This window comes from Rhinichthys klamathensis, unplaced genomic scaffold, assembly GCF_029890125.1.
Source record: "Rhinichthys klamathensis goyatoka isolate OS25496 unplaced genomic scaffold, OSU_Roscu_1.1 h1tg000036l_1, whole genome shotgun sequence".
NCBI classification, from domain to species: Eukaryota; Metazoa; Chordata; class Actinopteri; order Cypriniformes; family Leuciscidae; genus Rhinichthys; species Rhinichthys klamathensis.
This window is the reverse complement of record NW_026606584.1, coordinates 5665746-5693688: the sequence shown is the minus strand read 5'-3', so window position 1 is coordinate 5693688 and position 27943 is coordinate 5665746. Positions and strand designations below refer to the sequence as shown.

At 39.3% G+C, this 27943-nt stretch overlaps 1 protein-coding gene across 1 annotated transcript in view; it reads left to right on the top strand.

The window, feature by feature from the left end:
- tnrc6c2 (trinucleotide repeat containing adaptor 6C2) overlaps nt 1-27943 on the top strand; it is a 66400-nt gene that overhangs the window by 24313 nt on the left and 14144 nt on the right. Inside the window, exons 4-12 of the mRNA XM_056246172.1 lie at nt 10199-10519; nt 18957-21203; nt 22376-22588; nt 23745-23902; nt 25261-25338; nt 25449-25506; nt 25607-25752; nt 25892-26038; nt 26365-26511. Coding sequence (XP_056102147.1) covers nt 10199-10519; nt 18957-21203; nt 22376-22588; nt 23745-23902; nt 25261-25338; nt 25449-25506; nt 25607-25752; nt 25892-26038; nt 26365-26511 — 3515 coding nt within the window. The remainder of the gene's footprint in view (nt 1-10198; nt 10520-18956; nt 21204-22375; nt 22589-23744; nt 23903-25260; nt 25339-25448; nt 25507-25606; nt 25753-25891; nt 26039-26364; nt 26512-27943) is intronic.

Sequence of the window (27943 nt, the reverse complement as noted above, 5' to 3'; positions counted from 1 at the left end):
ATTACTAGTTAACTTTGTTTTGTGCTCATGATGAGAGTTTTGATTATTAGATTATGTAATTTTTTTGTTTTTAGTAGTTTATTACTTTGTGCAAAATATAAGTATGGTCCATACTTTTAAGAGGTAAACCCTGTCTCGAGGTATATATAAAAACGCATTGTAAATCGATACATTTGACATTCTCCAGAGTGCAATCACAAATATGCACTGGAGCATTTGCCAAATCTGTTTTGACAATATATTATTACAGTATAAATGGAGAGTGCTCTTGAGGGTGCACTCTCGCTTTTGAGGGTGCTTCCCCAGTAGAACAGGGCCTGCCCAACCCCCCACATACCCTTTTACGGGTGGGCTAGTGGCAGTCCCACAACACTACCACTCAACATCTTTTTCAACCCCAGTAAAATAGGGAAATATCTCTAGAGGAGAACGAGGCTTCTTCATATTACCCGCCTTCATATCTTTTAATGCTCTGAGGTGTTGGGTTTCACTGTGCAGTGTGGTGAAAGGATTTTGGAAGTTTTTTTTTTTTTTTAACTGTAAACCTTCCCCTGGTTCTCTTAATATTGCAAATTAGTAATATATAGCAATAAGAGCCCAATTCCAAAAAACGCAAACTACCAATTAGCCAATTATCTGGTTTAAGACGTTTTTTTGGACGGTAAATAATGGCGCAAATATCATAGACTGTAAAAAAAAAAAATGGACGTAGTGTCCGTGAGTCACCCCTAGGTTTGTGAAGAGCCTTTTTGAAGCCCAAAGTGAACGGAGCTGGCCATCGCCATCTTGACAGCCCGTCACTCCCGGATAACCGAAATGGGCAAAGAGGCGGGATTAGCTGAGGTGACGTGACGGCTAACAGACAGCAGACAAGCGACTACAGTGTTGACAGCAGCGGCAATCCACATGTCACTCAAGTGGCCATGCCCTTAATTATGCAGAACTTTTAGGCTTAATATAATTCAAACGGATGAGTTATAAAAAAATTCACCCCCCTCACAGTTGTCATGAAGGGCAAAATTAGCTATATAGACCAAATCCACTTTCTGTACCAGGCTGTAAACATATTTTTTTCCTGCTGTATGGGATTGACTCTCTTTTGGAGCCTGTCTCTAGCGGCCAGTCGATGAATTGCAGTTTAAGTCACTACCGTGTTGGATTCAATAGAGAGACTGGAAGGTTGCCGCTTGGCAAATATCAGTAAATCGACTAGCGCAAACCTTAGTAAATCTCCTTGTATGATTCATTTAAATACTCTCCTCCCATAAGTTTTGCATCTGAAGGGAAACTCCTACAAATGCATATCCAATAAAGTCAGCCGCAAAAAATGTCCACGCCTTCTCAGCTCTAACTTTTTAACTGCGTGTCTTTAGTAAATCCTGACAGTAGGTTTTTTTTGTTGTTTTTTTGATAAGAGGGTTTGCACTGACGCAAGCTGTTAGTAATCTGGCCCTAAAAGGCAGAAATGTCTAATACATTCCTTTCTTCTACTTAACGGGGCAGAGGTTCAACAGACCTGATTGACTTGCCATAGAACAGTTAGGGATGCACCGAAATTTCGGCTGCCGAATATAAAGACAAAAAAGGCTGAAAATATAAGCCGAAAATATGCTGCCCTGCCCCTCCGTGTGCAGCGATCAGGTTTCACTCTGGCTCAGCATGTTTTGTGACTGCGAGTTGCTCTGCTTCTGAAGATGCACAACTTCGAAGCGACTGCTCAGTGTTCCTCTGTGTGTGCGCGCTGTGCCTTCCGCTCCGTGTGTGCGCAGCGCGTTCTGCTCAATGTTCCTCTCCGTGTGTGTTGCGTGCTCTGCTCAGTCGCTCACGGCCCAAACGCATTTACAGTTCACGCTCATCGGAAAGGCAAAGTCCGCTAAAAAACGAGCCGATATGAAAAATTACGTAACCCTCTCGTTCACTGATCCACTCCCTGCTATCTGCTCACAGATGCTCTGAAAATAATAGTTTTGTAGGACTACTTTATTTTGATAATAGGTCAAAAAATAAATCTGTTAAATCTGATTCTGTTGCATAGAACTGAATGAAGCATAATATATTGATATTTAATATTATTTTAATATAGGCCTATTTTCTATCCAATTTTTGTGTTACTTTAAAGAAAAGTGTGGTTATTTTATTTCATTGGCTTGATTTTTTTATTTTTATTTTTATTCAGATTCATTAAATTATTGAATTTAATTAAAAAGTGTAATAATAAAAAATAAAGAAGTAATTTTCGGTTTTGGTTTGCGGCCAAATGCATCCAGAATTTCAGCCCAGAATTTATTTTGGTGCATCCCTACTTTCAGAAAATAGTAAAAGAAAGGAACTTCCTCCATTGTCTTATTGTTGAAGCCTTTGCAAGTGGAATTGACCATATAAATTGTGATCATGGTTCAAAGAATATAAATGGTAGCTATCTTGCCCTGGATGAGTGAAATTAAAGCTTTTGCGATATTTAAGATGTGATACGGTAGATCTTGTCAGTGGTCTCAAGTAGTGACGCACTGAAATTTCAACCAAAAATAATTGGAAGAAACAGAAAAAAAAGATTTTCGTTTCGGATGAAATTATTTTGAAGAGCCGAAACCATTTACAGAAACAGTAATGTTAAATTAACGCTTAATTAGATGACACGTTTCAACTGTGTGAACTGCTTTATTCATCTGAAATGTCAAGAGGCAGCTTGGTACTGAAGAACTTAACTACGACTGGTTTAATTTATCACCTGCATACCAAGTTCAATTACCCAAATTTAATTGCACAAACTTTATTTTTGATTTCAGTGACTGGCAAAATTAAAACTTTTGATTTCAGTGTTTCTGTACAAAGACTCTGAAATACTGAATTGTGGAGTTAAACCGTTTTTTTCCCTTTTTTTTCAGTTTTGCGTTCAGGATGTTTTGGGCGGGCCTGAAATCATGGCTCGATGACGCACTGAAGCTATTGAGCATGGCCCCTCCCCTAACACTATAATAACTAGAGCGCATTAGCATCAGTGGTTTGCCTGCTCCGTTAGTTACTACAGCCTACAGTTTGTTAGCTAGCTAAGCCTTCGTCACATAAGTGCATATTACCTGGTTGCGAGTGGGCGTGGTTTCAGCGCCCAGTGTTTGGGAGAAGAATACTGTTTTTTTTGTTTTTTTTTCAAAGATTTTGATAGCTTATTTTATTTACTTGCCAGTTTTTTATTTATCATTCAAATTTGGCTGGGTGGTTGGTTAACACATTTTTCTGTGGTGTGACAAACTCAGAACACATATTTAATATCGCTTTACACAGACTTTAAGTCCTGAGTTTGGTTCTGTTCTTCATCCGATCTTATCTTAGTTTATACAAGATGATTTGGCCCAGAACTAGAAACCACTAGATAATATGAAAAAAAAAGAAAGGTAGTTTTAATTGTTATCGACAAATCTTTCTGCACTGCACTGGGAACGTCCAATATTGCATACAGCACAATTTCGGTGGAAAAGTAAGTTGTATCCGTGTTTGAATCCTGGTCTTCAGGTACAAATTAATTTTTTGACATTATCTTGCTTTTCAAAACTTGCAGTTTACAGATCTTCTAATTTCAGGCTTGACTAAGCTTAACTAAGCAGAACAACTCAAATGTTGCCCAAAGTGTATTTTTGATAAATGTTTCATTATACAGAACCTCTTATCCTCTGCACAGACAGACTATAATGTGCTTTGTCAGCAGTTCATGCCTGTGCGTCTTCGAGAATTTCTCATTTTCTCTTTGCATCAATAAACGAGTATCATCCCAAGACAAATGCAAATTAAATTTGTATTTAGATGGGGGGTATATAACGTACATATAGGGGAAGAGTTATTGGGGGTGGCAGTGGATCAGTGGTTCATGTAGGTTGTCTACAAACCAGAAGGTTGGTGGTTCAATCCCCGGTTCCACCTGACCAAGTGTCGAGGTGTCCATGAGCAAGACACCTAACCCCAGCTGCTCCCGACGAGCTGGATGGCGGCTTGCATGGCTGTTCTGGGATTAAGAACCGTAGTAGTACATGTGTGCATACGTATGTACATTTTTAAGTGAGAGAGATGGTGTTGTACAAGTAGATATAGAATCACGAAGAACCGAAGATTGACACAGGCACGAAGAGATGGAATGAAAGAGGACCCATAGCAAATTGCCTGTCTGAGATTGCCAGTGTGAAAAGCTTGTGGTCCCAGTGTCCATCTGCTTCCTGTAATGAATTCACAAGCACTTCGAACAATAGGGACAATAAACGAGCCGAACGGGCTGTGGGGGATGGAGGAGAGAATGGAGAGAGGAAAAGGGTAGAGGAGGAGGGGAAATGTGCGAAGGAGAAGGGCACAGGAGAGAAAGAGGCAGGCAGAGACTGCATCCTGATTGGCTGGAAGCGTGGTCGATGGATAGGCACGCTGACCAGAATGTAATCATAGATGTGCGTCACCAGCTTCAGGCAGCAGGCAGCAGCCAGCAGCTCTGTTTTCAAATTACTCCAGGGGATCTCTGTATTCAATTTACAACAGGAAAACATTGAGTTCTTTGCTCAATTAGTGCGCCTCTCTTGTACCCACACGATAACTGCGAATTATGCTCGAGGATTTTGTTTTATAAATGTGCAGAGATCTGCACAAGGCAATTTGATCAGGTTTCATTTTTGCCATTGTGTGAAATTCCAGTCCATTTAATTTCTTAAGGAAAATCTGCCGTTCAGGCTGTTATAAATGGCTCATCTCAGCATGAAGCTTTTCTTCGAACTGTGTCTATCTTTAACCCAAATCCTTGGGTGAGTTACAGTAACTCTGCCTAGAGCTGCTCAGTGTTTGAGCCTGATGTTAATCCTGTTCTTTTCTCCTGAGCATTGTGTGTGAACTTCTCAAAGAGCCTGCCCCAGATGGCCCTCCTGTGAAGAGTTTACCCAGGAAATCGTTCTGAGGCTTAGGCTGACTAAAAGGACTTGATATTGTTGATAGTCTTTAGTCACTGCAGCATATAGCTTTTCCAAATGTTTTTGTGCAGTGATATGATGCACAGCACCACAGAGCTACTCTGGATGTCTTTTACAGTCTTAGACATTCCTTTTTTTGCATTTTGCCCAAGCAGCAACCTTCCTCTCTCTCTCTTGAAATCAACACGGAAATGACTTACTGCAATTCATTTACTGGCCACTAGAGACTGGATGTAAAAGAGAGTCAGTCCCATATACTATGTTAAATTGCCCAACTTTACAGCAAAAAAATGTTTTTTACAGCCTGGTGCAAACCGTGGATTTAGTCTATATAGCTAATTTTGCCCTTCATGACAACTGTGAGGGGGTCGAATTTTTTTATGACTCAACCGTTTAAATTATATTGGGCCTTAAAGTTCTGCATAATTAAGGGTGTGGCCACTCGAGTGGTGAATTGCTGCTGCTGTCAACACTAGCCATTTGTCTGCTGTCTGTTAGCCGTCACGTCACCTCAGCTAATCCCCTCTTTGCCCATTTTCGTTTATCTGGGAGTGACGGGCTACCAAGATGGCGACGGCCGGCTCCGCCCACTTTGGGCTTCAAAAATGCTCTTCAGAAACCTACCATTTTTTTTTACAGTCTATAATTTTGCCACATCTTTAAGGTTCAATGGCCTTTAGTGATTTGTGGTCAAGAATTACACTTCCCTGCTTCCTCGTCAGCATTCATTGCAAACAGTATTGAGGAGATTATCTGTCTGAATGTGTGCAATCCGGTGGCAGATGTTTGTTTATTTATTTATTTAGTGTTTTTTATGTGTATATTTTATAGATTGTGTAGATTTTTGTTATTTAGTCTTAAAAATATATATTCAACATCTTCATGGATTTGGTCTCACCCCACTGATCTACATAAATGACTGGATTGCTCATTGCGTTCTAAACTGCCAGTAGGCGGTGAAGCCACCGGAAGTGTTCAAGTTCTTACAGTTTCCTACCAACAGAGGACATCATTGACTTACAGCCAAAACATTGACCTCAAATCACCCGATTTGCAGCGTATCAGTCGCACATGGATAGTTTTTATGTATGTATGTAGATTAATTGATATTTGTAACGTTATCTGTAATGTTTATGATATTTTCATAGATTTCATAGAATCTTTTTAAATAGATTTCTTCTTGTACATAAATATGCAGGAAATATTAAGAATGAACATATATCTAGGATTATTAGCAGAAGTTGATTTGAATATACATTAAATATAACATAGTGCAATTTAGTTATTGGGAATTATTTGTAATATTATATTAAAAAGGTTAACCATTCATCATCTTGCTAAGAGCGAAAAAATGCTTGGAAATAAAGCTCCATGTCTTTAAATCCATACACAGTCAGCGTAATTTTTATGAATAAGTTGTGAAGCGTGTATATTTCCTGATGTCTTTTTGTTGAATAAAATCCACTTCAGACTGCATGAACCGAGTGATATTTGTATATATTGTTGAACTAAGTATTCATTTGACCAACATTTAAGTCCTTATTTTTACTGCTTCGAAATGCATGCAGTTAACGAAAACACTGTTAAATCATTCACACTGACTGTACGAATAAAGCAGTATTATACTGTTTACATAATTTACATAACCAGTGAATAACTGTACATGGCGTATTAAGTTATGCACATGCCTTACAAAGCATAAATCAGTAAAATTTCATAAGAATCATTGTGACATTTGTAATGCTGAGGTGTCTCTCGTCCATCAGCTGATCTGATATTTGATATTGTAATAAAGATGAACGTAACTTTTAATAAGCAGGGGAAATTTCCGTCTTTAAACAAATAACCAGTCAATGTTTAGGACGTTTGTGTTTTAAGAATGTACAGAGAGACTTGTTAGGTAATGTTGTCTCGTTAAAATCAGATGATCTCCTATTAATTCAATAGAATGTGAGGGAATTATAGGGAATACCAATATAGTGGCACAATGGCTTCACTTTTTTTGATGTCATGAGAAACCCAGTCATTTATATAGATCAGTGTCTCATCCTAAAATAAAACGTACCATAATTCACTCTCCCTCATGGCACTACAAACCTGTATGACTTTCTTTCTTCTGTGGAGCAGTAAAAGAAAAAGTACTCATGTACTAAGTTTTCAAGCTTCAAAAGGAAACAAAAGTGCAATAAATGTTCATGTGATTTCAGCAGTAGATCTCAAGACTTCAGAAGCCATTGATAGATCTGTGTGACAAACAAACAGAAATTTAAGCAATTATTCACCCTTCCAGTACATTAATATTTCACCCAAAATTTTTAATTATCTCACAAAACCACATTGATTTACTATATTGTCAAAATCAACTAAAAAAACATGCACGCACGCACACACACACACACACACACACACGTATATGATTTTATAGCAATTTTAAAGTCCGAATTATTTTGTAAAATATTTTTTTTGTATAAAATAAAGATGTTAAAGGCACAATATGTAAGATTTTTCCGCCACAAGAGGGCGCAGTTTCCAACAATAACAAAGTGCGTAGGTTGATGACGCAGTGATGAGCTGAATGATGGGACTTGCTGTCAAGCTGATGGATCTAATAATGTTTATGGATGAGTGCAAACATTCATGTTTTTTAACATTACAGTGGTATGAAGCAGGTCGCGATTGCTAAAGAGACAGATATCACACGCGAGTCCCGCGGATATAAAGGAATAAGGACATTTAATTCTACCGAACTACCCGCAAGTGCTGGATTACTCACACAGGTCAGTTTATTAGACGAATTAAACCTGTGAGGTAACGCAGCGCTGCTTCACTTGGTCTAACGTTACACTATCACACTAAACGGCATTTAAATGTGTGTTGAAAGTTATAATGTTATACTACGTGGTAGTTTGTTTGCTATACGAAACTACCAGTAAGCTAGATCAACATTAGAATAACATACTGACCATATTCTATCATTTCATCATGTTGAGCTAACGTTATATAACATTGATTTGTTTTATGTACATTTGCTCACCTGTCTAATAAAGCTGTCAAGTCGTGACTCGTGAAGCTCTGTCAAGTCCAAGTTAGTCGCGGACGTGGAGCTCTCGGCATCTCAAAAACGCCACGCTGATATTGATCCTCATTTTAGTTCTCCTTGTTTGTCCCAAAGTCTGCTTGCCATGGTCTATGTTTGAAAGAAACAAGAACTGCAGGCCGCTAAATAGGGCTGGACGATTTTGGCTAAAATCATAATCGCGATTAATCGAACAAGCTCGATTACGATTATTGAACGATTATTTAAAAAAAATTCTTTCTCATATGTCACTGGCAAGGCTTTTACTGTAAATATGTTCATGTTCATGCATAATCCTATCTTTGTGATTCTAAAATAAGGAAACACACAGATAGCTTTTAATGCTTATTTATTAAATATTTCAAACAATTGAATCAAACAAAGCATACAATGCTTGAAATAAAAACGTCTTATAAAAAAGTCATTAAGTTTTAATGTAAAAAGAAAGTTTCCTAAAAATGTAGAAAATAGTTCTTTTTGTAAACAAAATAAATTATTGTAAATATTGCCATCTTAAAAGTAAAATATAACTTGTATAAAACTAAAAAACTAATCCTTTTCATATTGTGTAGCATTTGTAAATGCTTGTGTTATCGAAACCTGCTTTGTGGAGTGGAGGCACTTGTTGCTGGGCGTTTGTCAGTCTCTCTCTGTTTTCTAGTGTTTCTTTGGTACAAGCGGCTCCTGTTGCTGAGTTGACTCAGTGTTTGAGTTCCCTTTCACACAGAGATTCCGGAAAATACACGGATAAAGTGACCCGGGATTTTACCCGGGTTCGTTTGACTTTGGTTCATTCACACTGCCAGTGATTTTCCGTAATCAGAGAGTGCGTTCACACACAACCCGCAAAGACCACGCTTGTGCATTTTTTTTCTCTGATTCGATCATAAACTAGCGCATTACCGTTTCACGCTGGCGAACGATCCCGGCTTAAGCGCCATCATTACGACACGGCATTGATTACTGCTTTTGTTCACACAGCGCGCGTTCCGGGACTGAACACGGCAATGTTACTATGTCTCCAACCTGGCATCAATCCCGGGTCGTGTTTGCGTTCACACAGAAGGTGTTTGTTCTGGCACTTTCCCGGGATCAACGCGCTGTGTGAAAGGGGCTCATGTTGCTTCAATGTCGCAGACTGGACGGGGCGGGGTTACGTGACTACACATGCAGTAATATATTTTAAGGGGAAAGTACATTAACACACAGTGGGCGGAAATATTAATAGGAAAAACCGAAATAACCGACATGGTAAAATTACGTCGGTTATAAGCTCTGAATTTCGGTTTCGATTATTTTTTTTATTAATCATCCAGCCCTACCGCTAAACGTTATGCACTACGCAGTTGTCCACGTCTGTCGCCATGGTTATGTCATGCTATGGCAATATTAACGGAAACCGAGGATAGCGCGGATATTGCGTCATTGACAGGCGAAATTGTTTTCCGGGACGGCCACTTATTTAAAATTGGAATTTCTCAGAAATAAAAAATCTTTGGAGACTTTTGGGATATTGTAAGTACACAACTGCAGGAAATACGTCACACTGTGCAAGTGATTTTTGGATATTTTATTACAAAATTCTTACATATTGTACCTTTAAGTTCTTTACAATTGCTTTACAGTCAGCAGTAGATCTCAAGACTTCAGAAGCCATTGATAGATCTGTGTGACAAACAAACAGAAATTTAAGCAATTATTCACCCTTCCAGTACATTCATATTTCACCCAAAAATTTAAATTATCTCACAAAACCACATTGATTTACTATATGGTCAAAATCAACTAAAAAAAAAACATGCACGCACACACACACACACACACACACACGTATATGATTTTATAGCAATTTTAGAGTCTGAATTATTTTGTAAAATATTTTTTTTGTATAAAACAAAAATGTTAAGTTCTTTACAATTGCTTTACAGTAAACTTAAACTTTAACTTTTGTTTTGTTTCATTTTTGAAGTGCTTTTTCTGCAATAATCTCCTGAGTGTCTTCTTTAAAAAAGACCAACCTCAGGCCTATATTCCAAAGCGTTCATGAATTACAACCATTTAATTACAACCATTGATCTATGCTCAAAAAGGGGGAGACCGTTAACAGGTTAATACATTACTACTTATTTTATCACTTCATTTATCTCAATTAAACTTCGTCTTTATATTTCCCCATCTCTTGCAGTGCCAGACTCCGTTAAACCCAATCCCAGCATCCCTTCAAGTCCCATTCTGACCCTGAACCTGCCTGTACCCTCTGCCTCCACCACCAGCAATGGCAAGCGTAACCCTAGTAATGCCCTACAACAGCAGTTACCTCCATTGCAGCAGTCCAGTCCCCGATATGTGCACAAAGAGGTTCCTCCACGCTTCCGACAGCAGGAGCAGAGGCAGCTATTGAAGAGGGGTCAACCTTTACCTACAGCCGCTCTGAACCCGACCTCTGCTTGCACTCAGACCGGGGTCATCTCCCCTCCTGGGACGCCTACCAGCAAACGGCACACGGGTGAGAATCATGTTTTGTTTTTGATGGAGAGACTAAGATATTTATTTTGACAGGCTTTTCACTTGACCAATATCAGGTATGATTAGATATACATTGTGGTGTTTTTTTGTCCTTGGTTGTCTTACTAGATAGAAATTTTCTTCCTCCTCATGGCCCAGCTGGAACGTAGAAGTCCACAGGGACAATGATTTAAATGGCAGAGGATTGTGTCTCCCACCCTGCTATGCCTTAACAAAGCCTGGCATTGACCTCTTAAGTGTCATTCTAAGCCTGAGGTCATGGGAGCGGCAAGGTTGTGGGACTCTGTCTCTAGTGTTTTTTTCCAATTATTGTTTACTGACCCCCTCCTCTACTCCCCTCTGGTTGATGCCTGAGAGTGTTTGCGATTCACTCCAATCTGGTTTAACGGCAGGTGGAAGAGCAGTGCTTGAGCAGAAGGGACATCCCTGGGAACATGGGCTCACCAGCTGTTTCATGGCTCCTAATGGCTTTGTCAATTCGTGGATCTTTATTGTCTTCACTGTTTCATATACATTAGATTTTTTGCTTATAAATATTTTAAATATGTGTTTCTGGGATTCAAATGCCATTAAAAATCTAGTTTAAGCTGAGAACAAGGTTTATTTGTTTGAGCAGAAAAAAACTGATTTAATATTGGGTTGTGCAAAACTGCTTATTTTCATAATTTACGTCTTGAATGGTTTTACTTGAACAACTAGAAATTGCCCTGTATGGTTTTGGCTTTACCTTACTCTGATCGGACACATTGCTTTGGAGCATTTACAAGAAAATATCTTGCAACAGGTTCTTAGAAGTTATTTTTTTATTTTTCACGTCATCTTAATTGAGCAATGCCACCTTCCTGTAGCTTAAACAGTGGAGCATAGTGCTAGCAATGCAAAGATTTTGGGTTAGATTCCTTGGGAAAGCAAGAACTGATAAAATGTGTATCTTGAATGCAATGTAAGTTGCTTTGGATAAAAGCATCTGACAAATTCAGAAATGTAAATGTCATAACTGGACACTTAAGGATGTCAACTGTCAAAGATGTCCCGCTGAATGTCATTAGTTATAATAGTGTTTTAAAAGGGATGGATTTAAAATCTTACAGAGAGGTTTTTACTGTGCAAACATACTAACAACTGAAACAGCACCTTAATTAAAGCACCACCACCATCACAAAAAAAAAAAAAAAAATGAAAAAAAATCTAGATTAACTTCTTGAGCTAGCTTAAGTTTCAGAATAAAATACAATATTGTATACTTGGAAATACTGACACACTATTACAAATAAAGAGAACCCAAAAGATATATATATATATATATATATATATATATATATATATATATATATATATATATGCATCAGGCCTAGCGAGGCAGGTATAAAGGCAAGGACATGCTGAAATTGATGCTTAAGTTATGTTACAGATATGATCTCATCCATGTCAAAACTAGAGGTGGTCTCGTCTCACATGCCAGCCCCCTCTTTTGCTTCATTAGCACAGTGTCTTCCCAGCTGATACCCGTCTGGGTCTCTCTCTCTCTCTCTCTCTCGCTCTCGCTCTCGCTCTCGCTCTCGCTCTCTCTCTCTCTCTCTCTCTCTCTCTCTCTCTCTCTCTCTCTCTCTCTCTCTCTCTCTCTCTCTCTCTCTCTCTCTCTCTCTCTCTCTCTCTCTCTCTCTCTCTCTCTCTCTCTCTCTCTCTCTCTATTTTTTTTCTTTCACTGTCTATTTCTTTCTCCTTTCTCTCAGCACTCTTCTAAGAGAACACTTTGATCTGATCAAGTGGAAAACATGACTGATGAGCATTTTAAACATGTTTGCCATTTTACTCTTGGGAAGAAGTGAGGCCTTTGATCCGGAGAACAGAATTAGTATGAAAGTTATTTTCAGACAAAAGCACAGTCTTATACGTCACTGAGACTTTGCCTAGAGAAAGTCTGACACTGGAAAGCTGTAATTGTTGACTGTATTAAAGCAAATGTAAGAAAATCCAAGTTTGTAGGTAAACGTTTTTTTTCCTTGGACTGGTGTAATTTTCCAAAGACTTGAAATTCTCCTTTCTGGGTATTCACCAGAATGAAAGACTCTTAGACACAGCAGTTGCAGACATTTGTTGCCATCAGAGCCAAATAATACTGAAAAACGAATGGTCACAGCTGCAGCATTTATCTCGCTGGCTTTTTGAGACTAGTTATGTGGAGCCACTCTTTAGGTGTACAAACTCCCATTTCCTGCCTTTTCTGTTTTGTTTTGTTTAGTCCAGGATGTTTGAGTAACAAGGTAAAGGGAAAAAGCCACCGCCTTATGTGTTATGAATTTATCATGCAGTCTTTTTTCTCTCTCTCTCTTTTCTCTCCGTGGGGAGAGTGAATGTGATTAATAGTGAGAGCAAGCAGAGGAGGGTGTGTGAGAAGAAAGTGAAAAAGGGAATAAAAGCAAGAGAGACAGAATTGTAGACAGCAGCCTTGTTCTCTTGGCTGCATTTCAGCTCTGATAAAATGGCGTCCCTGAGAGTGCCTGTCTGCAGGCGAATGGGTTGCTGGATTGCCTGAACTTCTTTTTTAGCATGTCTTTTTTTTTTCTTTGACACGGTTTTTCTTTTTTCTCTATTTTTTACATTTTGTGCAGCAAACATTAGCAGTTGTGCAGTAGTAACAGGAGGAACTTACTGGTATCATTACAGAATTTGTGTTATAATTTCTTATTAAATCTGTTATGGTCTAACGTTTGTTTATTTATATGTGAGTTAAAAGTCCCTTGTAAATCTGTATTTGACAACTATCTAAGATATCAGGTTATTCATACATTTCATAAATTTCTTCTTTGATAATACTAAATCAAGCAATCTTTTAAACTCAGTGATGGTATGCCTTGTTAATTTATGATACAGATAACAGCACATTTGTTTGCATGTAATGTAACAAGCACATCTTAATTTTATTATATTATATTTTAGAGTAGTCAATGTGCTGCTTGTATAGCAGTATATATTTACTGTCCTCTGAAAATAACTCAACATACAGCCATTATTGTCAAAATAGCTGGCAACAAAAGTGAGTACACCCTAAGTGATAATAGCTGTACGTTGTTTAACCATGCAAAGCCACATGTCCTATTCATCATTTTCATGTTTTTATCTGCTTGACAGGACAATACAAATGTGTGTATCTTGTATTAGAGCAGTTAAAATTTGTGCTTTGAGTACACTGGATGTTCAACATGGCACCTCATGGCAAATAACTCTTTAAGGATTTGAGAATTAGAATTGTTGCTCTCCACAAAGATGACCTAGACTATAAGAAGATTGGTAACACCCTGAAACTGAGTTACAGTACAGGCCAGGGTCATACAGAGGTTTTCAAAGACGGGTTCCACTTGGAACAGGCCTCGCAAGGGTCAATCAAGTCGAGTCCTCGTGCTGTGTGTCAGGTGCAGAAGCTGGCTTCAAAAAACAGACGCATGAGTGCTGCCAGCATTTCTTTAGAGGTTGCATAAGCGGAGGGTCAGCTTGTCAGTGCTCAGACCATACGCCACACACTGCAACAAGTCGGTTTGCATGGCCGTCGTCCCAGAAGGAAGCCTCTTCTGAAGCTGACTCACAAGAAAGCCTGCAAACAGTTTGCTGAAAGCAACCTGTTCAAGAGCATGAATTACTGGAACCATGTCCTCTGGTCTGATGAGACTAAGATAAACTTGTGTGGCTCAGATGGTGTCCAGCATGTTTGGCGAAGCCCTGGTAAGGAGTACCAAGAAAATTGTGTCTTGCCTACAGTCGAGCAAGTTGGTGGTAGCATCATGGTCTGGGACTGCATGAGTGCTGCTGGTACTGGGGAGCTGCGCTTCATTGAGGGAAACATGGATTCCAACATGTACTGTGAAATTCTGAAGCAGAACATGATGCCCTCCCTTCAGAAACTGCGCCGTACGGCATGATAACGACCCCAAACACACCGCCAAGATGACAACTGCCTTGCTGAGGAAGCTGAAGGTGAAGGTGATGGAGTGGCCAAGTATGTCTCCAGACCTGAACCCTATTGAGCACCTGTGGGGCATCCTCAAGCGGAAGGTGGAGAAGCGCCATGTGTCTAACATCCAGCAGCTCCGTGATGTCGTTATGGAGGAGTGGAAGAGGAACCCAGCAACAACCTGTGCAGCTCTGGTGAACTCCATGGCCAGGAGGATTAAGGCAGTGCTAGATAACACTGGTGCTCACACAAAATATTGACACTTTGGACACAGTTTTGACATGTTCATTTAGGGTGTACTCACTTTTGTTGCCAGCTATTTTGACAATAATGGCTGTATGTTGAGTTATTTTCAGAGGACAGTAAATATATACACATTGACTACTCTAATCTATCCAAGTTTCATTTCTATAGTATTGTCCCTTGAGAAGATAAATGTTTGCTGAAATGTAAGGGGTGTACTCACTTTTGTGAGATAATGTATATGTACCATGACTGTGCACTCATATTAATATGAATTGGAGCAACAAGTAATATGGCGGAATAAGTCACGCCTTCTAAATAAAAGAGCCAATCGCCAATTGGTAAAGTCATCGTGTCACTGCAGCTGCTGTTAGAAACTCCAGTTGCCATAGAAACATTCAATGTCCTGAGACACAAGAACTGCACATGCACATTAGCTGGTCCAGCCTGAAATATAAGCTTTTTAAGGCTTTAAGAAGTTTTTGAGATTTTAGGATTTCCCCATTATAGTAAATAAGACTTAGTCTTGAATGTCCAATATAGCCTCAGATTGAACAGACTTTCCTTGAAAGGGACTTTGATGCATGGTGCAGAAATTCACTGTAGTCTGATAGCCCTGTGTGATAAGGCTGCCTGGAAAGAGGAGATAAGTGTATAGATGGAAGAACCGTGTTCTGAGGGACTGGGCACTTTTGTGGCCAGGCGGTATCATAAGCCGCACATTAATTTGAGCTGACACAAATTGATTCCTTCTGTTTGACTGACAATCTTCTTCACATTGAATCAGCAACTGATTAGTTCATTGTCTAAATTAAGTGACCCAGTGCAGTCAAACACTAAAGGAAAGTGAAAAGACTTGTACAATGATGCTAAATTTGCAAAAGAATACACTAGATGCTTTTTTATTATTTTAATATTTTCCTTGAGGTTCACTTATAATATTATAAGTCCCCCTGTGGTGAAAATCAAGCTTTTAATGGTGTTTATGTGGTGTTTTTAATATGCTTTAAGTCAAATTATAAGTCAAGTATTTTCTCCTGAAAACTGCAGTGAACCAAATACAGTCTCAAAAACGCGGTTTGAAATCGCTGGTGTTTCTGACGTCACAAACTACCTTGTAACCAATCAGTTCAATATGTGATCATCAACGAGTGGATCTCTGAGCTGGCGTGAGTGAGCGGAGGCATGTCTAATTTGCATATTCATAGAACCGCATACTAAATGAGGCACGGTTGTAGAGTTACATTTAAGCTATTTTTAGGCATGAAGAATTTTTTTTCTTGTAAAAAACCTTTAAATGTAATTTTGGTGAGTAGTCTTAGTCATGAGTCAGGGATACAGAGATACTGCTTTTGAAGAAATATCGTAGTATCGCGCTACAATCCATTCTATCAGTTGCAGTTCTGGCGCCTCCGTCTCAGCAACCCGACGTACATTCACATCACATGTTATGTTAACGTAGAGTAGAGTTACACTCATGGGACAATTCACAAAAGTTCATTATTTGCATGTGATTTAAAAAGCCTTGTCGTTTTAACATTTCATTCAGGTACTGATGTGCTGTTCTAACATGCACTTTTCTGAGCCCATACACCCTAAGCGCACAGGCACTAAAAGCCTGTCAAACAGCTCCTGGTTACTAAGTTATCTTTCGAGTCTTATTGCGCTAATACTGTCAAATACACACAAGGTTTACATAAACACAGTTGGTTTTGTCTAAAGTGAAAGCAACATTTGAGAGAAAATCGAGTGTGTGTCATATGTGTGTTGTTTATTAGATGCATGCCGGTCTTAAAGTGACAGTAACCTGTAATAAACATACTGCCGCTTGTCCTTAAAGGGATAGCTCACCCAAAAATAAAAAATCTGTCATTATTTACTCGCTCTCATGTTGTTTCAAACCTGTATTCATTTCTTTCTTGTGCTGAGCACAAAATAATATATTTTGAAGGATGTGGGTAACCAATCAGCTGGTCCCCATTGACTTACATAGTAGGAAAAAATATACTATGGAAGTCACTGGGGACCAGCAACTGTTCGTTCGGTTAGCCACATTCTTCAAAATAATTTTTATTTTCAACAGAAGAAAGAAACTTATTCAGGTTTAAAACAACTTGAGAGAGTAAATGGTAAACTATCCGTTTAATGTTAATAAAACAAAAAAAAAACAAAGAGAAAATCGCTCCCTGTTCTGAGAACTTTAATAGTAGCTTTAATAAGAATCAATCTATAATATACAGTGAAGTCTATGTAGTGTTTCATTTTTATATTTGTTCATTTAATTTCTTTCTTGAATACTACTATTAAATACACCTACTGTAGCTCAAAAGCACTGTTTATTATATTTGTATATTATGTTATGTATATGTAATATGTATCTTTGTTCTTATTTTTTAATAACAAGGAAATTAATGACAAAGGTTTGGCCACTTTGGCCTAAATGTATGCCATTCTTTTGTATTTTATATTTTGTTTCCTTGTAAGGCTTTGTTTTTAAAATAGGGACATTAGTTTGGCTGTAATGCTCAGTCACTTGCAAAATAGTAAAACCAACTCGAAAAAGAATTGTGATTCGTGATTTTCCTGAAAAAAATTGTGATATGATATTTTTGCCATATCGCCCACCCCTAGCTAACGTCATTCCATAGGAAAAATATTAACGCCCCTTCTCTATTTACATAAAACAGTCATTTACAGACAAAGTGTTATGAAATTGTTTACTTGTGGTTTGCGATGTAGCTGTCGTCAGATACAATATAGTTGGTTGCTTTATTTTTCAACCACATTTATTTTTGCAAAATCTCCATTACACTGTGCTTTGTTTACAAAACAATCTGCAGTCAAATGCTCCAAAACAAACATAATCCTCCGACGCGATCAGGGGCACCATTAAAAATAAACTTAATAAACCTTATACTTCAGGGTTCCTCAAATCTGGTCCTGGAGGGCCACTGCTCTGCAGAGTTTAGTTCCAACTCTAATCAAACACACCTGAACAAGCTAGTCAGTCAATGTCTTCAAAGTTACTAGAAAATTGCAGGTAAGGGAGTTCAATCATGGTGTAGTGGCTTTCCTATAAGCCCTGGACAGGTGGTAAGGTGTTCTTCACACATGAAACACTGCACACAGCGATATCCATTTGAACAGTTGTTTTTGTCCATTTAATGAGATCTTAGAGATTTTACATTGCACTGGTTCTATGGTAAGAACCATATATTCCCGCCACCTGTTCCCTTCTGATTCAACCCAACTCAGTTTAAATACCATGTGATAGAACAGGTGTGGATTTCACCTGCACCACTGATGCACACCGCCATCTGGTGGTGGAAAAATTACATTTGGCTCCTACACATGGTTTGAGCTAAACTCTGCAGGAGAGTGGCCTCCAGGGCTGGATTTGAGAAACCCTGATCTACTAGTTCCTGACACTGTATGGGGTCCTTCTGAAGTCTGTACAGAGACGCAAGTGAGGTGTTTAAACGGGACGCGTCACGGGTATATGTGCACTGTATCCATGGTAGACAATGATTATAATGGGTTCTATTTGCTTTTGATGTGGTACTCACATCAACTATTGAGCAACTGAACGCCAGTGGGCGGGGTCCGTGATGCGATGATGTATAACTTTTTGTCAGTGTATAACTTTTTTTGTCTATGTTTTGCTCTTGAGGCAGTCATATCTAAATGTATTTACCTGTGTTGCGTCACAGATCCCACAATATTAAAACAAGACGTTTTTAGAGCATGGTTGATTTAATACTTTTTTTATAATGAGGACGGCGTTTCAAACTTTGAAACTTACAGTATGTTTTAGTGGTACAAAGACCTCTTATATGTCAAAAGATCAAGGAAAATTGTATTTCTCATGTCATGACCCCTTTAACTAAACCTTAGGTTAGTCATGGGTACTATGTTTGATTTATTCAGTGAATCATATAGTTGCCACATGACCCTTTAAGGGTATGGATAATACATGTGGGTGCGTGCGTGTGTGATAGAGAGAGAGAATACATCTAGGTTTAGTATGTATCTTCTGAGTATCTGTGGAGCATGTTGATGAAGCTTGATTTTTGTGGGGACCTTGCAGACCACACTAAAATGAAAATAAAATCTAAAATAAATATCCCTTGGTAATAGTTTTATTTTAAGATTCATGATGTCTTGCACTTTTTTTTTTATCAATTTTTGCTATAAAAAAAATCTGCCCTGTGTATTTGTTTTACAGGACTTCCCCATCAAAGTGTCCTGGGACCCCAGCATGAGAATTGTCATTGGAATATCCCAGTTACCAAAAGCAGCAGCGGCAACCAGGATAAAGTGATTATTAACGACACAGACACTTGGCCTTCAATTACATACGGCAAGAGCCAGCAGACACCAGAATGCACCTTGGACGCTGAACGCACATCAGAGGTCATCAGCAACAGTAGTAGCACTATTATGGCTACAGGAGCTAGCCAGCAGGGTCATTACCCAATCAGCAAAGCCAGCGTTAATCTCACTTCTAGTATGGTCTCTAGTCAAGGTGGCCCTAACAGGGGGTGGGTCTCAGAAGGAAAGGTTGACTTGCCCATGGGCAGTAGAGGGCAGTCCAGCTGGGGTGCTTCTAATCTGAACCTCAACCCCAGTGCCAACCCTGCTGCTTGGCCAGCTCTTGGACATGAGGGGCCTGGGGTAGGGTCAGGCCCTAGTAGCATAGTTTACTCAAATTCACTTTCACTTAGTAGGTGTGGCCAAGGAGGAGTGGCACACCCTCACAGCACCATTGGAAATGGTAGCATTGGTTGTGTCAATGGAAACCTTGTAGGGGACTGTGCATGGGGCAACCCGGATATCCCAGAACAACACCAGTCACCCACAAATGTATCTTTCAACATGAAACCTCCTAACCTTAAAACTGATGGACCAAATAATACTAAACCAGAGCCAATGAGTCCAGTGAACAGCTGGAGAGGAAACCTCGGTCAGTCACCTACTGAGCCTGCCAGCGAAGATGGAACTGCTTTCTGGGGCAACAGAGATGCCAAAAATGGAGAATCAAAGGACTCAGGCTGTGATTCTGCAAGCGTCTCCTCTTGGGGGCATGGAGGAGCTAGCAGTGGTGGCGGCTGGGGCAAACAGCCAAGCACTGACGGTACAGGATGGGGCAAACAGCCAAGCACTGACGGTACAGGATGGGATGCTAATGATGGTCCATCCCAAGAACATATGAGTTCCTGGGGCCCTGATACTCCAGCAAGTGAGGGCAGCAGGGATAGTAGTGAGGGCCACCCAGGAAGAAGAGAGAGGTCCTCAAGTGATGATTTGGCCCCTTTGCTGCCAAGGCAGGACTTGGACCCACGTGTCCTATGTAACTCAGGCTGGGGACAGACTCCAGTTCGTCAACACACTGTTTGGCAAATGGAGCAAAGTCCAGACAAAAAGAATGATGCAGGCGGCGAGGTCTGGGGGTCTTCGTCCAACACACCTTTAACTGGACCTGCACCATCTCCTCCTGGATGTGCCAATCCCAACCACAATGGACCTCCTAGAATGGACACAAGCAAGAGCGAGGAACCTCGCAGAGCCACGCCAAACACAGGCTGGGGAGGATCAGCCCCAGCCTCTACTCAACCTAATGGTGGATGGGGCGAACCTCCTGCAAATAAAAAGGTTCCCAATGGATCCGTATGTGGCTGGCGCGATCCCATTGCCGAGGGTCTCAACACCAATGGCTGTAATGGCCAATCTTGGGCTTCTGAAGAAAAGTCTCCTAGCTGGGATGATGGTACTTCTCAGAAGAAAACACAAGGTTGGGGTGATGGACCCAAAACATCCTCAGGCTGGGGAAGTAGTGGCAGTGGTAATAGTGGAGAGTGGGCTGACTCTTCAGAAATACGGAAAAGTGGCTCTGGAAGTTCCTCTAGGGACTCTGAAAACAGAAACTGGAAGGAAACCCAGAGAGGCTGGGGTAAATCAGCACCAACACAGGGTGGTGGTTGGGGTGATTCTCAACATTCCAATGATTCAGCCCAAGGTTGGGGTGGAAAACTTCAGGAATCCACATGTGGCAACAGTGGAGCTGGAGGCATAGGATCATGGTGTGGCCCAAATTCTGTGAAACAGAGCAACTCTGGCTGGGCATCAGGAGGCCACCAGGATCCAGGAGATGAGGCCACAGGCTGGGATGAACCATCTCCATCTTCTATTCGTCGCAAAATGGAAATTGATGATGGGACCTCCTCCTGGGGTGACCCCAGTGCTTACTGCAAGAGTGTGAACATGTGGGACAGAAATAACTCCCAAAATCATACAGGAACCAACAAGAATGGCAGCAGTCATAGCATCACTGGGCCAAACAACAACAATAACAGCAACCATCACCAACACCACAGCCAAGGTCCCACTCAGAACCATGTCAATGGCAACATCAACAATGGCTCACCCAGTCAAGGTGAATCTCCTATTAACAGGATGCCCATGGGAAATCCAGGTGAGAGAATGCATATATTTCTCCCTTTCTAATGCCTATTCTAGTCCTCTGTACATCTGACAAACATTAATATAATTGCTTAAATTATTAAAGTCGTGGTTGGCTCCATCTGTTGACTACTGTCGAAAAAAATAACATACTCCAGTTAAGATTCCTCAGTGTGCATTCTGCTGCCCCAAATGGTTTAGATTTGAACCAGGAATGACATGCCCATGACTGTTGCGTACTTGGCTTAGATGTGCTGTTATCCTCACAAATGTTTTTTGTTTTTTTCAGTGTTAGTGCTGAGGGATAATTTAGGATATATATATATATATATATATGTATATATATATATATGTATATATATATATATATATATATATATATATATATATATATATATATATATATATATATATATATATATATATGTAATCTGCCTTTTCCATATTTCTGAGAGCTTTTTCTGTATTTTCTCTATATATTGGTTCAGACTTAGCCTGGTTAAAACCAGACCATTCTCAGTTGTAACTGAGTTATGGTCTGGCAAAGCGTCATAGACAAATCATTTCCAGAGGGGCGTCACCAACGGACGTCGCGGATAGACCTAAAACCAATCAGAGCGATGAAGGAGATGACGTATGCAGAGCGGCAGAAACATCTCCGAGTGTTGTTCTTTGCTCGGTTTTTAACAAAAAGGAAACGTTCAAATCGCTTAAAACAGACGCGATAGCTGATTCGAACGAGTGATGTTCGACGGCGGCATCCATCTTTGTAATCTAGGCTACAAAATCTGCTTCAAAATCCCAGCGCTGTCGTCATCGTGTAAAGCCCGCCCCAACATTTCTGATTGGTGCCTCGATTTCGGCGGATTGGAAATGAGCTTGAATGAGCTCTTTGCCAGACTAACTTTCAGAGCAAATCTAAATTTGCCTGAAGTTGTCTGGGTTTTCCCAGGCCAGTTTAGACTGTCTGTTTTTATTAAATTTCATTTTTTAGTCAATAATTTGACTTTATCTGATGCAGTGCACTTATTTTTTTGTATTATATGTACAAGTTAATAAGACAACAGCTAACAGTTATTTTCATAATCGATCTATTGATTATTTAGTTGATTAATCAATTGGAAAATATTATTTTCTGTATTTTAAATACTTCATCTTAAGTTATACTGATAATGTTTGATTCAGGTTGGGGAGAGCTCCCTAATGTCCAGTCAAATACAGAACCCTCTACATGGGGCGAGCCAGCCAATTCCAACCCTTCTGTGGACAATGGCACTTCAGCTTGGGGTCAAGGCCAACCCACTAAGAGCTGTGGAGGATGGGGTGAAAGTGCTTATGACTCCAGTGGACCTTATGGCAGAGGAAATGCACCTGCTGGATCAGGCCCCTGTCAGGAAGGTAATTAAACAAAATAAAACTCTTTACATTAAAGCACTTGCTATAACAAAAGTGGGAAATCTCAAGTCATTGCTGATTCTTAAATGTTGTTGTTGTTTTTTTTTTGTTTTTTTTTATAAATATGATGATAAAGTTAAACTACACTGACCTCTGGTGGTTGAATAAAACTCCTGTACTGATTGCATTACTATACTTGAAGCTTGTTTTTTGATTTTTGTTTTGGTGTTAAATAGTTTATACTATCCCAGCTTAACATGCTGAGACAAGTAAATATACTTTTCAGAGAAGATAAGGCAACGTTTTTTTAGCACAATTCACACCCAGCGGTAATTCAGGGAAAAAATATCCGAATGCTCCACGTGAACTTCGGTCTTCCTATCTTTTACCATCGTGTCAGTTCTCAATTGATTTTGATTAATATGCGCGAGGGAGCGAGAGAGAGCAAGACAGTTTGAAGACGGTGAGAGTGCGCGTGCGCGGCCGGGGCTCTCTCTCTGCTCGTTCTTTCAGTAACATGTCACAAGCGCAGCAATCATCTACATCACTCACCGATCAAATAAGGCTTTGGCTGGACAAAAATTTGCTTTGGCGGCCGAGAGAGACGGAGAGAGAGCAGGGAAAGGAAATGCAGCTGAACAAATACGCTGCGTGTTTTAAATAGCGTTAAAAAAATAAATGAATAACAAAACGCAATATGTGGCGGCCAGTGTTGATCAGTTGTGTCGTTTCACTGCCATTCACAACTCCTCTCCCGTGGCCTCATGGGATATAGTAAAGTGTCCGTTGAATGCGCCCTTCAGAATTTTGGTGGACGTAGTAGGTCATCTGGATGCTTTTCACCTACTGTTTTTCGAATACTATGTATTCGGACATACTACTCTGTTTGCGTACTGTTTTTTCCATGTTATATAGTCGGGATGCAGCAATTATGTTTGCAATTCCGTTTAGTGACCCTGGTGCAGCAGATATTACACACTTCACCTTAAAGGTTTTTCTGTGGATCCTGGTATATGGGCAACATGTAACCATATTTTTAGTATTGGGCAGATGAAATTTAATAATTTAGTCAACCATCCACATATCTAAGAATAGATAAAAATATATAGTGTTATATGGCCCTGATTATGAGCATTCTTGACCAATTGTGTTTTTCCAGGTCCCAAACCTATGCAAGATGGCTGGGGATCTGGAGGGGAAGAGACTGGCATGAACACCAGCCAGTGGGATGCTGATGATGGTGACATGTGGAACAGTCCCACATCCCAAGACTCCTCTTGCAACTCATGGGGTCAATCCAAGAAGGGCCCACAAAGGGTAATTGAGGCCATTCAAAGCCACCAGTACACTGTCCTGTAATGCATACTCAGTGTCACATATTCATTTTGTGGTTAAGAAATGGTTTATGTAAAATTATTAGTCCGAAAAAAAGTTTTTATTAATAATTACTATGGGTCAAAGACGACACTTCACCATTTTGATGTCCACATAAAATTACATTTACTAAAGTGATTTTAAAAAAAACAAAACATTAAATGCAAGTAAAGTGTCTACTTTTCATGTTTCAGATAACTTTTTTGAAAATTAAATGTCAAAATATGGGTGAAATAATGTTCCAAAGTGTAAAATTGTTATTCACCCTAATGGTCCAAGTATTGAAATAACCAGGGGACTTTTTTGTCTCAAATATGCAGTTTGTTAGAGGTCATTTAGTGTAAAAGGAAAAGAAGCCAGTCTGAAATCATATAAAAAACTGATAGTCATTCGACAGTCTGACATTATCAAAAGGCATCCTGAAGACCATGTGGTGCTGCAGCAAAGTGAGTTTATTGCTCTTAAATATTTAATATAATTTAACCTTTTAATGGTGTAGTAACCTAAGTTACAAAAACACACGTCATTGAAATTTGAAAAATAAGTAAATGTTGTGAATAATTGTGATTAACTTTACTGGTCAAGCTTACCGTTAGATATAGGTGTCCAGTTGATAGCCTGCAATAAGCTGAAGTAGAAGTTTCGTCATTCAGAAAGAGTAATGTTTTTGTCATTCAGTGTAATGCAAATTCTCTGTTACACCACGAATGACAGTATCACAGTATAGATAACAATTTTAGCATCTTATTTATATTACAGAATAAATGAGGAATGTTTAGCACTGACAAATGTGTTAAACTTAATAAATATTACTATTTTAATGCATTTTGGTATACTGTAGTTTTATTTGTGTCGTTGATTTATTTTAGATGCCCATGAACAGAGAGAGTTGCTAGGCACTGTAAAAAGTAAATGCAGACCCCGTAGCTTGGGTGACACTCTTAAGGCCTGTTTACACCAAGAATGATAAATATAAACGATGACTAGATTAGCGTCCACACCAGTGAACAATAATGCTCTGTTTATTCTAAGCATGCACTGCAGTTTTGTTGTCTCTGCTGCTTTAAATGCTCTAGCTCTTTGAAGTGGAATGGACTCTGATTGGCTGTCAATGTTTTTATCAGTCATCAGCTGGAAAAAAAACTTTCTGAAAGTTCCTCTGTGCCAGTGTTCCGTTGTGTTCCGTACGGTTTGATGCTTGAAAACACCTTTTTTTTCGTCTTTGACCCATACTGTATGTATATATTATTTGCTTTATGTGGTATGTTTTTGCCTTATGGAGTGCTGTTTGTTCATTATAGGGCAAGGTTTCCAACCAGCATGATGACGTTTGGATCATGACCAGACTTATCAAGCAGCTTACAGACATGGGTTTTCCAGTATGTTAAAACCTATTTATTCTGGAAAGATATGTTGATTCCATAATTAACAAGACATGTCAAATATATTTTTTTTAGCATAACAGTTTGTTTTCTTTTACCTGGTACAGAAGGATCCTGCAGAAGAAGCCCTAAAGAGCAACAATATGAATCTAGATCAGGCCATGAGTATGTAGTTCCTTTTGAAGTTAACCCATAACAGCAGACAGACATGCAGTGAGTCATGATCTTGGTCTGGAACACTAATTTTGTACTTGCCTTTCCCTAGGCGCTTTGTTGGAGAAAAAAACTGAACTGGACAAACGGGGGATGTGCATGTCAGACTACAGTAATGGAATGAATAGGCCCATGGTGTGCCGACCCACAAACCTCTCAAAAGACCCCTCACTGGATCGTGCCCCCTTCCTGGACAAGGTATAGCCTTGTCTTAAACTTTTTTGAGATTTTATTTGATTGAATAAATTGGAGAAAAAATTCCAATACATTTTTCTGGACTGAAGTGGTGAGAAATTTTTGCTGGGTACATTTTTCAACATATTTTCTGGTCTCTCAGGATGGCAGGCTGTCAGATGATGCTTCAACCTCACCATTTATGCCTTCTCCTGGCCTCAAGCACCCATTGGCCAATAGCAGCCTCCCTAGCCACGGATTGGGTGGCGTCTCTTCTGGCCTGTCCATGCAAAACTTGAACAACAGACAGGTGAGTGTTTTGAAATATCTGCATAGGGCATCGCACACAGTAGTTTTAAGTTTAGATGCATGCATTTAACCTAGTCTATACATCTGCATTGTCTGATATCATGCCCTACCGTTTGGTGTGATGTTTGCATGATATTTACTTATTTTTTATTTTTTGAAAATGTATTTATTTATTTATTTATTTGTAATTATTTACTTTGAATCTGAAAGCGGTAGGACAATATGACATTGTGTTCAGGTCTATGTTAAAAGCACATTATTTTTTGTATAAAAATCAAGTCAAAAAAATGTTGAGCTACCCAACCCTCCCTTTACTCTGTTTCCTAGATGCAGAATGGAATGTTCGGCACTAACGGAGCAGCACAAACTCGGGTCATGCAGCAGCAGGCCCCGCCCCCTCAGCCACCAGTGCCACCTCTTAGCTCCGCCCAGCCTACTCTACGTGCTCAAGTGCCTCAGCTTCTCTCCCCTCAGGTGGTACAAATTACACTTGTCATTTCAAAATCCAGTGAACTCCATTTAATATAAATAAAAATATTCAAATATAAAAAAAATATATATATAGAATATACAAATTTGAATTGATTGCTGCTTATTGAGTGAGTCATTGAATCATTAATTCAAGCAATTTGTTCAAAACGGCTAATTCCTTCAGGATCAGTGAGCAGGTCATTATTTCATTCACTCTACAGATTCTTTCGAAATTCCATCTGGCTCTGAGATGTACTACTGTCCTGCTATGACTTTGTTTGGATTTACTTTCATGACAAAATGTTCATAATATTAAGTCTAAAAAGTCACTTAATATTAACTTCATGTTTATTGAACTGTTGTGTAAAATCTAAATCACACTTGCTATTAGGGATGGGACGGTATGAAAATTTCATATCACGATTATAGTGTCCAAAATTATCGTGATTATCAATATTATCACGGTTTTGTTAAAATGAGATGAAAATGTTCAAAAAGAACTGATGCTCACACTGAAAACATTTCAACAAGTTTTATACTTGAAAATCAACAAACAACAAATAAAACAAGCAGCTCTATGCAGTTTTTTAAGCAAGATTCTAGTCTGTGGCATTTTCTTCTTTATAATGACCGTCGTCAATAGCAACGCATTCTTACACAGCGCGCACATCCATGTATCACAACGGACGCGCGCTCTCTTGTTTCATTCAAATACAACTTGCCGTCTTGCGTCTAAGTTACCGTTTTTGATTGTATTGAAAATGAAATCAGAGTTGATTTATTGTTTACAGAGTTTGATAATATTGTTGTGATCATCTTGTCTGGATGATTGTTTTGTACGCTGTACAAAATAGATTTATAAACAGGTAAGATTTAAAACATTAATCTCAATTCAATATGTCCCCGTAATTATGTGGTAAAAATAAAATCGGTGTAACAAGTGTACAATGAAACTATACATTATACTATCCCTTAAAATGTCACTCTTAATAATAGTATTGTTTGAAGTTGTTCGTTCGTCTTTGGCTCAAAGCCACTTGCTGCGAACCTTTCTTCGCGTAAGCTTCACGTTTATTTCAAGTGGGTGACATAAAATATTTCAACTCAAAACAATATTTCGTGCCCAATTATTTCCCAGACGTAGTTTTGGTATTGAGGTCCAAGTTAACTTGCCTTGCGTTCGCTATAAGTTACAACACTGGGTGATGGCCACACAAGACGACTCGGCAGATTTGAAGTGTTTCTATTGCAGCGACTTTTTGTGCAGACAGGGTGACCATCCTCGATCAAGTTTCCCTCAGGACTTTTGTAAAAGCCAAAATATGACCACACCTCAGATTTGTTCCTCTTAAAAGGCTAGAAAAATCTCCCGAGCACGGTCACTGCCTTCCGCCATTCCTTCTCGAAAAAAAAAACAAAAAAAACATTGCGCGCT